General features: G+C 45.8%; 1 protein-coding gene across 1 annotated transcript in view; it reads right to left on the reverse strand.

The window, feature by feature from the left end:
- The window catches only part of STK26 (serine/threonine kinase 26), a 33081-nt gene extending 24644 nt beyond the window's left edge, over positions 1-8437 (reverse strand). The window contains exons 1-2 of the mRNA XM_064518342.1: positions 8115-8437; positions 7888-8003 (exon numbers count right to left, since the gene is read on the reverse strand). Coding sequence (XP_064374412.1) covers positions 7888-7929 — 42 coding nt within the window. The 5' untranslated portion in view covers positions 7930-8003; positions 8115-8437. The remainder of the gene's footprint in view (positions 1-7887; positions 8004-8114) is intronic.
- Positions 8438-13887: the final 5450 nt, after the last annotated feature.

Here is a 13887-nt window from a genome sequence, read left to right on the forward strand (position 1 = left end):
AAATCTCTTTACTGAAGTAGTCACTACTTATTTTCGGGCTAAACAAGATTAAAACATGCCTGAAAAAGTGCTGAAGTGGCTGAAAAAGAATGGCTCCAAAACATGATACGGGGTAAAGAGCAGACCACAGCTTTATTTTCCAAAAGTAACTATCCAAGAATAATCACTGCCTGTGATGGGAACCCACAGTTAGAGGGTATCACACCATTCCTTTAGTTTAGATAAGGATCATTTTGAGGAAGGAGTTACCAGTCTGCTAGGATCCTAGATTTCTATCCTCTCCCGAAGGCTAAAGACCACCAGTCTCAAAAGCACAGTCTCCTCATCAATAGCGGTCCTCCTTGATCATACCAATCACACTGGACTTGAAGCTACAACACTCACGCAAGGAAAAAACAGAAATACAACTCCACAGAAGAAAGCAAGAAGCTCACCCTGCCACCAACCTGCCCTTTTCAGGAAATTACCTTTTCAATTACTTTGCAGCTCATCAGCTCATTCACGGTATTGCAAAGCATCCCATTACATAAAAAGGGGAGGGGGGGAACACCCTAAAAACAAACAAACAAAAAAACCTCAGGTTCTTTTTGCCAGCTAGGCTGGAATAAAGCTGTGCAGGAACGTACAAGTGTTCTTGCTGTGACTGGTTGCCAGATGACACCTCCCTAAGTGAGAGATCAACCGTAGCAATCTCCCTGCCAGTCTGTCCCCCCATCCTCTACCATGGGTCAAGGCCATCCTGTCCTAAGTTTCTGCCAACCCTAGTCCCGCAGTTACAAGGCTTAGATTTCCCTGCCTAGATTTCTCCATACACCTGTAAACTGATTTACAGCAGTAGAAGCTCAGAATATTTTCTGTTCAGGGTTTTATGTTTAGGCACTTTATAACAGTCATTTCAAGGTGCACAGTGTTTTTGTTATTCTGCATTCAGTTGCCTTCCAACACAGAAGCCTGCATCAAACTCCAGCTTGCCATCTAGCATGCTGGTGTAGATTACTCCAACACCCTCCAATCAGTATTATTTCAATATGCAGGACATACAGCAGTACCCAGTTGAAAGGAAAGCCTGCAAAAGACAGGGAAAAAAACCCTCTTCAGGATCTAACAGATGGGTCTTGAATCCTGGTTCATAACACCAACGAAGCCTAGTCCTGGGCTCCCAGACTCCCTCCTCCCACGGCTTCAGTGGGAAATGTATAGAGAACTAGTGTTTCTCATTCCTTCTCCTCCTTCACTGGCACACACAGAATTCATGCAGATCCAAGTTAGATCACTCCATGAAGCTTTTTCAGGTATGCCTCCTCAATCAAGACCATTCAGATCCAGATTTTGGCAAGACAAACTTGGCTTCACACTTCTAGGAGTCAACTATGCAGTTCTTCAAAAGCTTTTTTTATTAAGAGAGACATAAGCTGAAGCCATGCTCTTTTTTGGACTAAGGAGCTAATCAACACACAATATAACATATCTCTGCAAAACCACACACACAAGATATGAGGAAGAATGAGACCAGCAAGCTACTTCTATCTTGTCAGCCCCTCTATTAATAGTTTCCTCTGATTGACTTCTTTTTGCCCTATTTATTTAGGCAGCAATCCCTCTGGCAGATGAATTCCTGTGCATCTCACTGGGTGGACACACTTCTCATGAGATTTAAGTCTCTCCTGCACAGCTGAAGAGCATGCTTGGTGATCCTCATCCAATCAGCAGAACACAGACTTTCTCTAAAAAAACTGCCCCAGAAGTTTCAATGTAAAGAACAACTGGCAGGCCTCTAAATGCAAGTTAAAAGCATCTAAAAACGCAGTGAGGCAGTATTGGAAGGGAATCTGATTTCCAGTGATTAAAAGTTAGACAGAAATACTAAGATTTGGAACAGCGGCTCCTTTCATGATATCACACCAACCCTTTACTTCTGCAGAGACAACATGCATGTCGCTGCTAATCACAGCGCTCCAAAAAATTCCATTACAGAAGAGCTTCAAAACCAACCTTGTACTGCTAATCCTCCCCCCAAAAAACGCCATCCCTGAACTCCGCAAAGTCTGTCAATTATTAAACTGAGTCCTCCAGGAGAACAAATGAAAAAAACACTAGTCTCTTATCACTTCACAGTTGGTAACTTCTTTAATCTCAAGATATCACTGAAGAGCAAATGAGCGGTGCTTTTACTAGCAGCTTGACAATTTGTCCTTTCACTTTCAAAGAATGCTGAAAAACTGTATTTTCAGGACATTGAAAACAACGAAAACTAAGGGTAATATGCTTGTCTGTCCTTACTGAGATGCTTCAGAGATCTCATGTGACAAGTATCGCTAACATATTTGGTCATTTTTTCTTCACGGCGTGCCACAAAGTTACTACATACAAAGAACCAATCCTCCCCCCAAAATACATATCTAAATAATAAGAGCCTGGTTTTATTTCATTTTTTAGCAACAAAATGCAATTACTTGACATATTTCTCCTTTTTGAGCAAAAAAAAAAAAAAAAAAAAAGAAAAAAGCAAAGAAAAAGAAAAAAAGAAAACTTTCATCAGGACCAGTAAAACAGGACAATCAGGCACTGGAGTTCAAAAAAAAAAAAAAATCCAGCCAACATGAATCTTTTCAATGTTAAATTCCATAGAATAACTACTGCAGAATAAATTAACTGCAATATATTCTTAAAAGTGGAAAATCTGGTTCCAGATGTAGTGTTTCATCTTTCCTAGGGAAATTATACCCCACCCAAAACTGATATGATTTGATGGTGCAGAATAGTGTACAGATAAAGGTGAGAAGAGATGAGTTTGTTTTTATGTACTTTCTGCAGCTTCAGCAGATTTGCCTCTGAATTCCAGGTCAGCACACTTAACAAGTTTATAAAACTATAAAATCTGCACAAAAAATGCTAGTAAAAGACTGCTGTGGATTTTTTCCTGGTCTCTGCCCAATGATAAAAGTGTCTGCTGAATTGCAATTGGTCGCAGCTACGCAGTTCCAATGCAGCAGACACTTTCCAGGGCACTCTCTATCCTCCTCCTCTGATAATAGTGGGACAGCACAAGCATGACGGAGCCCTACTTTTGTCACTGGAATAACTTATCACAAGGCACAAGACAGAAGAGACAAGTTCAGCTATAGCCTGAGCTGAGTTAGCAGCCTACTGCTTGGTATGATACAGCTTGTACGTCACGCACAACCAGGAAAGCAACAACCAAAATGTGGAATTCCACAAATAGTTTAATGTGATGCTGCTTCAAATAGCAAAGAGATATATTCTCCACAGCTCTTAAAATACTACATCCCTGCAGTCTGCCTGCAGTGAGGCTCAAAACACAAATCAAGGGACTGAAGTCAAAGTATTCACCACCAAAACTGATGTCCATTCTAGATCAATCATAAGAAACCCCCATTGCCTCAAGTAAGTTGCATTTCCAAATAACGGAAATGTAAAGCCTTTTTGGACTCACTGTAAAACTATCTGGATGCAGCTCCCTTCTAAGGGGAGGAATAAACAGATCCTTGAATAGATCTTTCTTCAAAGTTTTATGTTCTTCTAATACCCCCTCTTTAAACATTTAAGTATTTGACAACTACAGACTGCTTACGCTTAATCAGAAGTCATACTCTTGCAACTACAGTGTGCAAGGATTACTAGAAATCTGACACTTCCAGACTAGCTTTAGGCACTACGCATAAAACCTCATTTCTGCAGATGCGCTAGCCTAACAGGAAAAGTATTTTTTTTCCTTTGTCTATTTATCAATACCAAAATTCATTCTCCACGTTAGACTGCATCCCATCCATTTCTGGGCTGAAGTCTACCACAACCAAAATTAAACACTACTTTTTCTTTCATCTTTCTATACCCCATCCAACAACTCTAAGTTAACTGATCTGCCTCTAAGCATCCCTCAGCGAGAGGATCTCCAGCTACCAGGCTCAGGTTGTTCAGTCAGCAGCCCTCTAAAGTCAGTCTGTTAGCTGGCAGCATAGAGGGCAAAGCTCACCTTTCCATCCAAGTTTGTATTTAATCAAGCAATCCTTAAATTGTGAATCACGGTGCACTGGCTGACAGATCACATGTTTCTAGCTGCTTTGCTTTTAGAGGAAGTTAGGCTCTTCACTGCAAGATAGTTTGAATGCCAATAAAAGCAGATGGAGATCAGGTCTAAACAACCTTGCTAGCTGCACTCAAAACTACTGCCATACAGGATCAGGAGATATCAACAAAGCCACGGGAAAAAGAAAATGTTTAGATGAGTAGGACAGCAGAGATACACAGAGAAACAAAGCCCCAAATGAGGTTCCAGAGACACGTATATCTACAAGAAGAAACACAAGTGACAGAAGAGCCAACATTTCCATTCATTAATATTTCACAGATTTAGATTTTGCACAACAAATTGGAATAGGAAAAGTTTACACATGAGAAATCTATCAGCTAAAAACATCCTTCTTGAGTGATGCTCCACTGCTGAGTTTAAGGACTTGTTCAGAACTTCAGGATGCTGACAGACAGCAAAATTTCCTCGCTCTCCACCCTAGAAAGGTAAGCTTATAAATTAGTAACAATTAACAAGAAAGAGAGGCTGGAAAGTCCAGTTTTCAGAAGTTTCAGAGTAACATATGAGATGCTGCCAATAACACAAGCTCATCAGAACACGCATCAATCTGAAATGAATGACATAGCAACTACTTTAAACGTTCTGATCATTTGGAAAAACAACGCTTCGAACTATGCATCTTGTCTGCTGTGCAAGAGAAAGACAGTAGCGTAGGATTCATAATAAGATGTCCAACACCTCCATTTCAGCTCTGGTAATACCTCTATTTTCAACACAGTCCCTTGATTGGTGAAAGATACTGGCAGACTCTAATCTCTTTCTTGCAAGCCATATCCAGAAACACTTCCTATCAGTTAAACTGGATTCCTTCAAGATGGTGCCAGTAGACCAGTTTCTCACTGTGAGATCTCAAAGTATTCCAGACTAAGAACTATTCTGAATATTTTTATCCCATTAGGAAGAGGAAAAAAGCTACAATATTGCAATAAAAACTTCAACCAGACCCTGAAACTCATGGCAAACTATGCTTTGTGCAACCAGAACACTTTGTTTGTGCTCAGATAGCTCCATCAACCTTTCATTTTTCCTTCTAATCTGAGATTCTATATAAAATGCCATAATCTGGAGTATCATACTCAACTTCACAGCACTTTAATAGATTCACTAAGTATTCTGACTTTACTAAATAGGCTAAGTTTGACAGCTGGGCAAGTTAACAACATACAATTTTAACAAATGGAACCTTTTGAAAAAGTGAGAAAAATAATGTCTAGGAAGTCATCTGCAGAGGCAAAAATTGTTAGGTAGAAAATTTGGTTCTGTTAGGGACACAAGGCAGGTTAAACAGAATGCAGCCACTATGCAAACAAATGATTCTGTAACTCACAAGGGAAACAGGTAACACTACCTCTGGGTCTCCCATTATTGACAGGGTACTGCAAGTCACAGCCTGAGTTCACCAAAATAACTCTATGTGACCTTCCATTGTTTTCTATGTTTGGATCTTTTTTTAAAAGGGAATCTGACTCTTCATTAGATGAAAGGTCTTAAAATAGTCAAAAGAGCTTCTGTAATACTCCAGTGACAAACTGGCAAAGTTTTCCTTTTGCAGTGGCTATGGGAATTATATAATAAGTTATTTCTGATAATCAGCTTTTTCTGTATAATGAAGTGGGATGGAAAATACAGGACTACAGTATAACTGGAAACCTCAAACCTGTAACGCATTCTCTGGCAAATTCCACTTCCAACTGTTACCTTCAGTAAAATGCTTCCCTCAACACAGGCTACAAGACAAAGAGTTTGAGACTACAGGCACATTCCCACAATGCTAGTTTTAACGTAACTATTAGATCTTCTTCCATCATACAAGAACCTGTTTATTCCTTCTTCAATTAATCACCATGCATTCATGTTAACACTGAGCATAAGCAGGGACACTTTTATAAATCACTTAACATGACCCTAAACACAGGAGAAGAAACTCCTACACTTCAGACTACCAGACTCTTCCAGAATATATATATTTTAAAGGTATATTTTGACCCTTCCTAAAGAGCTAGCAGAACAATTTTCCACTAAATTCAACTTCTTCATATTATAAGAAGTTTCAGGACCTGCATGTCAGTCTTCATCAAAAAGAAAAAGGAAAGTCACCAAGGGAAAACAGATCTTAATTCTATGCAGCTGTACATATGTAACAGTTGGGGGGGGGAAAAAAAAGCTTTAAACCTACAAACATTTCTTAAGAGGTCTGGGTTAAACTAACAACAATACTAGTGGAACTAACTGTGCCATTATATAAAGTTTATTGGTTTAACAATGGAAAACAGTGCTTTAAATAATTTCAAGGTCCTTTGTGATGGCAGGGCAGCTAAGGAAATAGGACAGCAATATATTAAGTAGGTAGGAAAACAAGGAATTGACAAACTCAAGTTTTGAAATAGAAGTCTCCCAAATAGAAGAACACTTAAAAAAAAATTTATATACACATATAAACAAAAGCTCAGCTAAAGCTTCTGAATCTTTATCAGGAAATTCTTTAGCTTCCCACTGTTAAGTATGTACCAATAACAACCTTGATGTATCAATAGAATGGGGAGACTGATAAAGTGTGATTTCTGTCCTCTTATACCAACAGAAAGTCAGTGGGGGGAAAAAAAAAAAGTTAACAGATTTCTGATTTCCAAAAAACTGCAAGGTTTCTGAAAGGTGAAACAAACTTTAATATAACTAACCTAATTTAATACATTAATGCTGTTTATATATCAATTCCACACTTCCTAGAAACTGATGAAGGTATTTGACCAAAAAAAATTTCAACTTTCTGTCCTGAAACCTCCTGAATTGTTGTCTGTGCATATCTCACCTATACAGAGATATATCATAAAGGCTTCTATGTTACCAGAACCGAAAAAACCCTCAGATATACAGGCATGACTATCCCACAAGCAAAGAGAAAGCTGAAAACACTGAAAAGCTGAAAACACTGACTGGGGTGCCCATCTCTGCCAAACAAAAATCAGCACTGAAACGAGTCTGGTCCTTAGCTCCTTGAGGTTCAATAAAGGGACCAGACCAAACTTACACCAGACTGCTCAGAGGAGTAAGAGTCAGAGGTATTCCAACCTTCCTAAGCAAGATCAATGATATAGTGGCTTCTTTGGTTGGTTTTTTTTAAGCAAATACCACACACAGAACCACGTTAGGCCTCCTTCCCAGGCAGGGAGGTGGACGCTTCCGAGAGGTGATGGCTCCTACGCCGGCTGCTCGGCCGCACGGAGCCCGGACCTCACCTTGCGCTGGCTGCGGGATGCTCAAGGCGCCCGAGCGCCGGCGCCGCGGCGGGGAGGCCCTGCAGCGGGGAGCCCGCCGGCCGGGCCGGGGTGTCATCGCAGCGCAGCCTGCCATCAACTTCGCCTTCGCCTCTCATCAGCCGGAGAAGCTCCTACGTGCTGCTGGATGCGGCCGGCTCCGAACAAAGGGGGGAGGCAGGCGGGGAGGGAGGGAGCCGGCCCTACGTCCCCGCCGCAGGTACCCGCCGAGGCGGCCCCGCGCTGCGCCCTCCCGCTGCCCCCCGGGGGAGCCCGCCCGGCCCCGCGGCGCCCCCGACCCGGGCCCGGCGCCGGGGCGGCCCCTCCCCGCCTAGGCCCGGCGCCCGCCCCGCGGGGCCCCGCGCGCCGGCGGAGGCCTCTCCGCGGCCAGGCCGCGCCGCCCGCCCGCCGCCCCCGGCGCCCCAGCGGCGGCCTCCGCCCGGCGGGGCCGCGAACGCCGCTTCCGGAGCCCGGGCCCGTCGCCTCCATTTTGGGGCCGGCGCGGCGCGGAGCGCAGCTCACCTGCATGCCGGGCACTTGCACCGCCACCGGCGAGTGGGCCATGGCGGGCTGCGGCGGCCGGGCGCCGCCCGCTGCTCCCCTCTCTCGGCCTCCCGGCTCCTAGGCGGCGGCGGGGCCTGGAAGGACAAAGCGGCGGGGAGGCGGCTTCAGCGCGGGCCGCGCTCCCTCCTTCCCTCCCCGCGCGGCCCGCCCTGCCCGGCGCCGCCCGCCCGCCCGGCTGCGCTCACCTCGCGGGGCTGCGGCCGGGCTGCGCGACGCGGGGGGGACGGGGCGGCTAGCGCCGCTCTCCCATGCCCGCCGGGCTCCTAGCAGCGGCCCTGCCGGCTGGCGCCCCTCGCCCTGCCCATGCCCCCCCTGCCCGGGCGCGGCGCGGGGGCGGCGGCGGCCGGCGCGGCGCGGGGCCCCCCCGGAGAGGCGCGCGGGGTGGCGGCTCTCGGCGCGGCGGGGCTGGGCTCAGAGCGCCATGTCGGGCTCCGGCAGCAGGCGGCAGCGGCTGTGCGGCGGCGGCGGCGGCTTCTTCCGTCTCAGCTCCGGCCTCGCGGGGCGGAGCCGCCGCCGCCGCACGGGCCCCGGCGTCAGCTGCCCCCGCCTCTCCGGCCGCCTCGGGCCGCCCGCGCGGGACGGAGGGAGCGAGGGAGGGAGGGAGCGAGGGGCGGCGGCTGCTGCCGCTTCAGCGCGGGGCCCCGCGGGGCCGCGGACATGTCGCACCGTCCTGCGCCCCTGAGGCACGCTGGCCCGCCGTGTGGGGACATCGCGCCGTGTGGGGACATGTCACACCGTGTGCGGACATGTCACTCCGTCCCACTGTGTGGGGACGTGTCGCACCGTCCCGCGCCCCTGAGGCGTGCCATCACACCGTGTGGGGACATGTCACACCGTCTCGCGTCCTGGGGACACGCCGTCTCACCGTGTGGGGACATGTCACACCATCTCGCGCCCCGGGGACACGCTGTCCCACCGTGTGGGGACATGTCACACTGTCCCGCGCCCCTGAGGCATGCCATCACACCATGTGGGACATGTCACACCGTGTGGGGACATGTCACACCGTCCCACGCCCCAGGGTCACACCATTACACCGTGTGGGGACATGTCACACCGTCCCACGCCCCGGGGACACACTGTCACACCATGTAAGGACATGTCACACTCTCCCGTTCCCCTGAGGCACACCATCACACTGTGTAGGGCCGTTGGACATGTCACGCCATCCACCCCTGAGGCATGCTGTCACGCTGCCCGGGCCTGCGGACATGTCACCCCGTCTCACACCCCAAAGGCACACTGTCACACCGCCCTGTCCCCCCGGGCACACTCTCCCCCAGTCACACTGACACAAAAATACAAGCAAGCGTGCACATTTTATATTTTTTGGCTGTGTCCTTTCGAGGCCGTTGCAGAAGCGGTGGCGTCTTCTCGCCTCGCGGGCGCTCGCGGCAGCCGGCCTCTGCCAGGGTGGCACGGGTGGCGTGGGCCAGTCCGACCGCGCTGCTCTGGTGCAGCTTCCAGCTCGTTTCTTTTTTTTGGCTTATCAGTCGCGTTCCCACCAAGGCCAGCTCTCCCACTGCCTGGCTCCAGCTGCCACGGGACCAGCCCAGCGTGTGCTTCAGCCTCACCATCTTCTTCACTGTGGGGTCAGCTCTCCCTCAAATTCTTCCAGGGTCTGGAGAGGAGAAAATGACAGTGTTTTAGGGTACATTTGTGTATGAGTCACCTATTCATGTGTATGATTCACCTTCCTAAACATGAAAGTTTTGCCATTTACTCATGTGAAGCTAAAAATGATACCTTTTACGATGCTGGTCTTTCCCTCGCCCCATCGAGCCAGAATATAGAAATCACATTGGCCCATTACACTCATGCTCAGCTACAAATACCCTTGTGAGCACTTGAGGACTTCCCTCAAATTCACAGGTTTGGGGTCTCAAGGCCAAGAAAATGTAAGGTAAGCTGCCATTAGATGGAGGCTGTATTGTCATGCACCCCAGACGTACCCCGTTCGGAGGGTGGTTCCCGTCATAAAGACGTGTCTGAAGGTGATCTTCGTCCGTTACGACACAGAGGAGCGTTGCACTGCGGCAAGCAGCACAAAACACCTCTGTGTAAGGTGAGGCAGTGCTAAAGCAGTCTAAAGCCAAGAATTTCAAAGTTAGGCAGACTTTCCATGCTTAACTCGCTGCGGCTTGAACCAAGAAAAACCCCACAGTGATGTTAGTTGAGGACAGGCTTGTGGCTCAGGCTGGAATTTTTTTTTTTTTGACTTGCCCGTCTGTTAGGCCTTTAATGTTATTAAAATATTTACTTTTCCTTTGCATCCTTTAAAAATACATAGCTTTAAAAGGCTTCTAAGTGACAGTTACAGAATACATCTAAGTTACCTAGGAGCCTATAAGGAGGCTGGTTTCATGGGTGGCATATTTAAGGTAAGTATTTTCTGGGAGTTCATACCATGTACTAAGATTCAAAAATGTTTCTGATTAACTAATTAACTCATTATCTCAGCCTAGTCTGGGCCATATTTCCTCTTGAAAGTACCTATTCACTTTAATTCAGAGAGTGTACTAATTGCCAATCCATGCTTCCTGATTTGGGGCCATATACCAAGACTTTCAGCCTTTTATGCATTTCTGACTTCTTCACCAGCATCCAGCTTAATATAGCATGAAAGGGTCTGTAACATATTTATTTAATAGAGAAAGAGCAGGGCAATTGGTACACATGTAACAATACATCTTTCCCAGTAGATATATCTGGTCCCCATGCATGGATGATTGCCTGAAAGCACTGCAGTGACAAGAATATAAGCAAAATTTCTGCAAAAAGGTAACGCTTGTTTATGCCATGCTGGCTCAGAAGGCCCCGGGGTGATACGGTGAGCGAAGCCAGGGAGGAAAATCTGTCAGGGAATCTTAAAGGAATCAGGCAGTCACATAACGACTGAATCATCACGCCAGGCTGTGAAGTGAGGTAGGCTGGCACCATAACATCTAAGAAAAGTGGTGTAATATTAGATGCCACTCTGTAATTAGCTAGCTCTAATTTGTTTATTAAGAAAGTCAGATGGTCAGTGGCTGATATTGCTGCACAAAAGGCCTTCCCTGCCCCCTCCCTGTAAATACCTGTTGCTGCTGGTTTTCAGGACTTAAAACACGTCCCCAGATCACTTGGGACAGCTCGCAGGGCCTCGTAATCAAGTTGTGACCCAAATCAGACCTTCTGCTCTTTTGTGCATTTAGCTAGCATTTTTGTGTTGCTGGTGTGAAAATATAGTTATTTTTACTGCAGGGAGCTAGTAAAAACACTAGGCTCTTTGGTAGTGCTTGTAGCACATTAGGTGGTTTAGACCTACCTCCAGAAGTGGTAATTTCTCTCAAGTCCCAAACAGTAATGAATATAATGTAATTACTTACACTGTTAAGTAGAAAATTACTGCATTTTATAGCTGTGGACTGCATGGACTCCACGCAATGATTTGCTGGGGTGAGGGAAGGAGCGGGTGTTTGATCCCATCAGACTCGCATGTCCAGCTAGGAAACGTGATGCCAACTTCTGCATATTGATGGAGCATTCAGGTATTTAAAAGCCTCTATGCCTTTGCCAAGCTCAGCCGGCTAGTGCAGTGCTGCCCCTGGGGCTGGTGGCAACGATCCCACATGCTGCTTTAGAGGGGACTCCTTGGCCATGGCCAACACAACCTTATTCTCTAAAGTCTGGTCCATATTCAGTAACGAGAAAACACAATTCTTCTCCTCTACCCATTCTCAGAATACAAGCAGCCCAGCAGTGGGTCATCATCTAAAAGTGGAAGACAGTGTCCCAAACTGTTAAAATCAAATGCCTTTCATGTTTTTACTTTTGAAACACCGCCAAAGGTGTTGTAGTGGTGAAGAGTTGACTGAGATATGAAAAAAAGGCTGAATATTTATTTTATTAATTAGAACACCGGACATAAAAAAGGAATAATGAAAATATTTTAGGAAGGATATAATTTCTTTGGTCTTTGACATAAATCAGTCTCTTGATTTGTGGGCATTAAGAATCACTTTTTCTTAGAGGCAGGTTATTCAATGGCTGCAGAATTTCTAGCACTGCTGCTGGAAACTGCTGGTACTAGCTAACAGGGAAGACAGATGTAGGGCTCTTCAATCCCATATTACAATTTTGATATTTCTATAACCAAGTAATCATTTAAAATTATAAAACCGTGCAGCAAGACTAGAAACATTACCACAATACACTCATTTCTGTCCAGCACTTTGCTTTCCACACCCTGCATCCACCCTCCTTGCCTCCCCTCATCCTCTGGCTCCCGTAGCATCCTCCCTTCCCTATTTCCACTGACTTCTGCCAAGGTTATTTCCAGCCTCCTGCTGCCTGTGTGCAGGATAGGTGAGCATGACGACATAAAATAGAGGGTTTCTTGGTCCCAGCATAGTGACAGCAGCCCAGCATCACCAGGAGAAATGGCTGGCGAAAGCCTTCTCCAGCGTTGCGTTCCCCTGGAGGAGCCGGCTCAGTGATTCTGTGGGACACCAAGTGCATGGAGCTTGTTTGCCACAAATGATTTATTTAGAGAAGTCAGCTGCCAAAGTCTGCCAGTGTCAACCAAGCGTTCACAAATGGAGATTTTGCACGTCATATGGCCAAATTGAGCAGTTTCTCCAGGAGACAACAATGGGCACATCCCTGACACAAGGGTGATGGCTCTACCACATTCCAGCTCCTACCTCAAAAGCAGAGGGGCATGTTTATTATTTTTCTTACCAAGGCAAAATGATATATCTTCCTGCAATCTCCTTCTTAGAAATGGCTAAACTATTTTTTAATTGACACTTCCTGTACTTTTAAGGGAAATAATTGGGCAGAGGCAGATGCCTAGGATGAAAAAGGTGAGCGAGGGATGCTTGTTCACCATTGCATTTAATGCAAGGACTAAAGTTCATTAAATCAAACAGGCAGGTGGCAAATTCAAAACAAACAAAAGTAGGCACTTCTTCACACAAGCTATAGTTAAGCTGAGGAACCGCTTGCTACAGGCCAAAAGTGACTGGACAATTTAATGGAAGAAAAGTCATTGGGAAATATTATTTATAAAACCAGCACCTCTGGTTCAGGAAGTATGTGAGCTGCAAAGCCATGTAGGCAGTTGCAAGCATTGCCCATGCTCACTCCTTTTTCACATATTTCCTTAAGTCCTTGCCACTAGCTCTGGTCAGAGACTAGTGATCACAGTAGAGGGACCTTCATTCCTGCATGATCTAGTTGTTCCCATGTTTAGGATGCAACTCAGAAGGTTAACATTTGGCCAAATGGTACTCAGCCGAAACAAGGGGAACGCTCCTGCAGTCATAGGCAAAGCTGCTTGCAAAGAGAACTAGACATAGTACCCCTGGTCATAGATGACTCTGTAGCATAGTTTCATTTCTTTCTGAGGAGTTTTTCCTTTGTAACAATCTTTAATTTTCCATAATAGGAAAAAAACAGTAAGTTGTCTTTACGCAGGCACTAAGCTAATAGTGAATGTGTATTGTACCAGTGTGGTGAATGGTGAGTCACTATATGACTAAGGATTATGACAAACTGAATGGCCTGTTCACAGGTTCAAGGGTAAACTTCCCACCTGCATCACAGAAAGATCCTTCTCCTGCTGAACTTTTTATTTCCATACAGTATTTGGCTTAAAGAAGCCAGTCTCCTGCAGGATAGTCCTATGCTTCAAAGTCTGTGACAAAAGTGAGACAGGGTTAATGTTGTGTTTGTGACCTCTTCATTACAAATATACTCTACTTATACTTCCATCTATCAAATAAACCTAATATTTACTTTATTTTTTTTTTAGTTAATGATGTCCAATTCTGTAGTTTAACATCACACAACATTGATCTTTTCAAATGAATGTTCTCATAGATTCTCCTCCCTGCTTGTAAATTTATTGTATGCTGTCAAATAACTCAACTTTGCTCTAATTTCCCCCGATCAGGAAACCAAATTTTCAGCAAA

The sequence above is a fragment of the Dromaius novaehollandiae genome, chromosome 11, assembly GCF_036370855.1.
Source record: "Dromaius novaehollandiae isolate bDroNov1 chromosome 11, bDroNov1.hap1, whole genome shotgun sequence".
Taxonomy (NCBI): Eukaryota; Metazoa; Chordata; class Aves; order Casuariiformes; family Dromaiidae; genus Dromaius; species Dromaius novaehollandiae.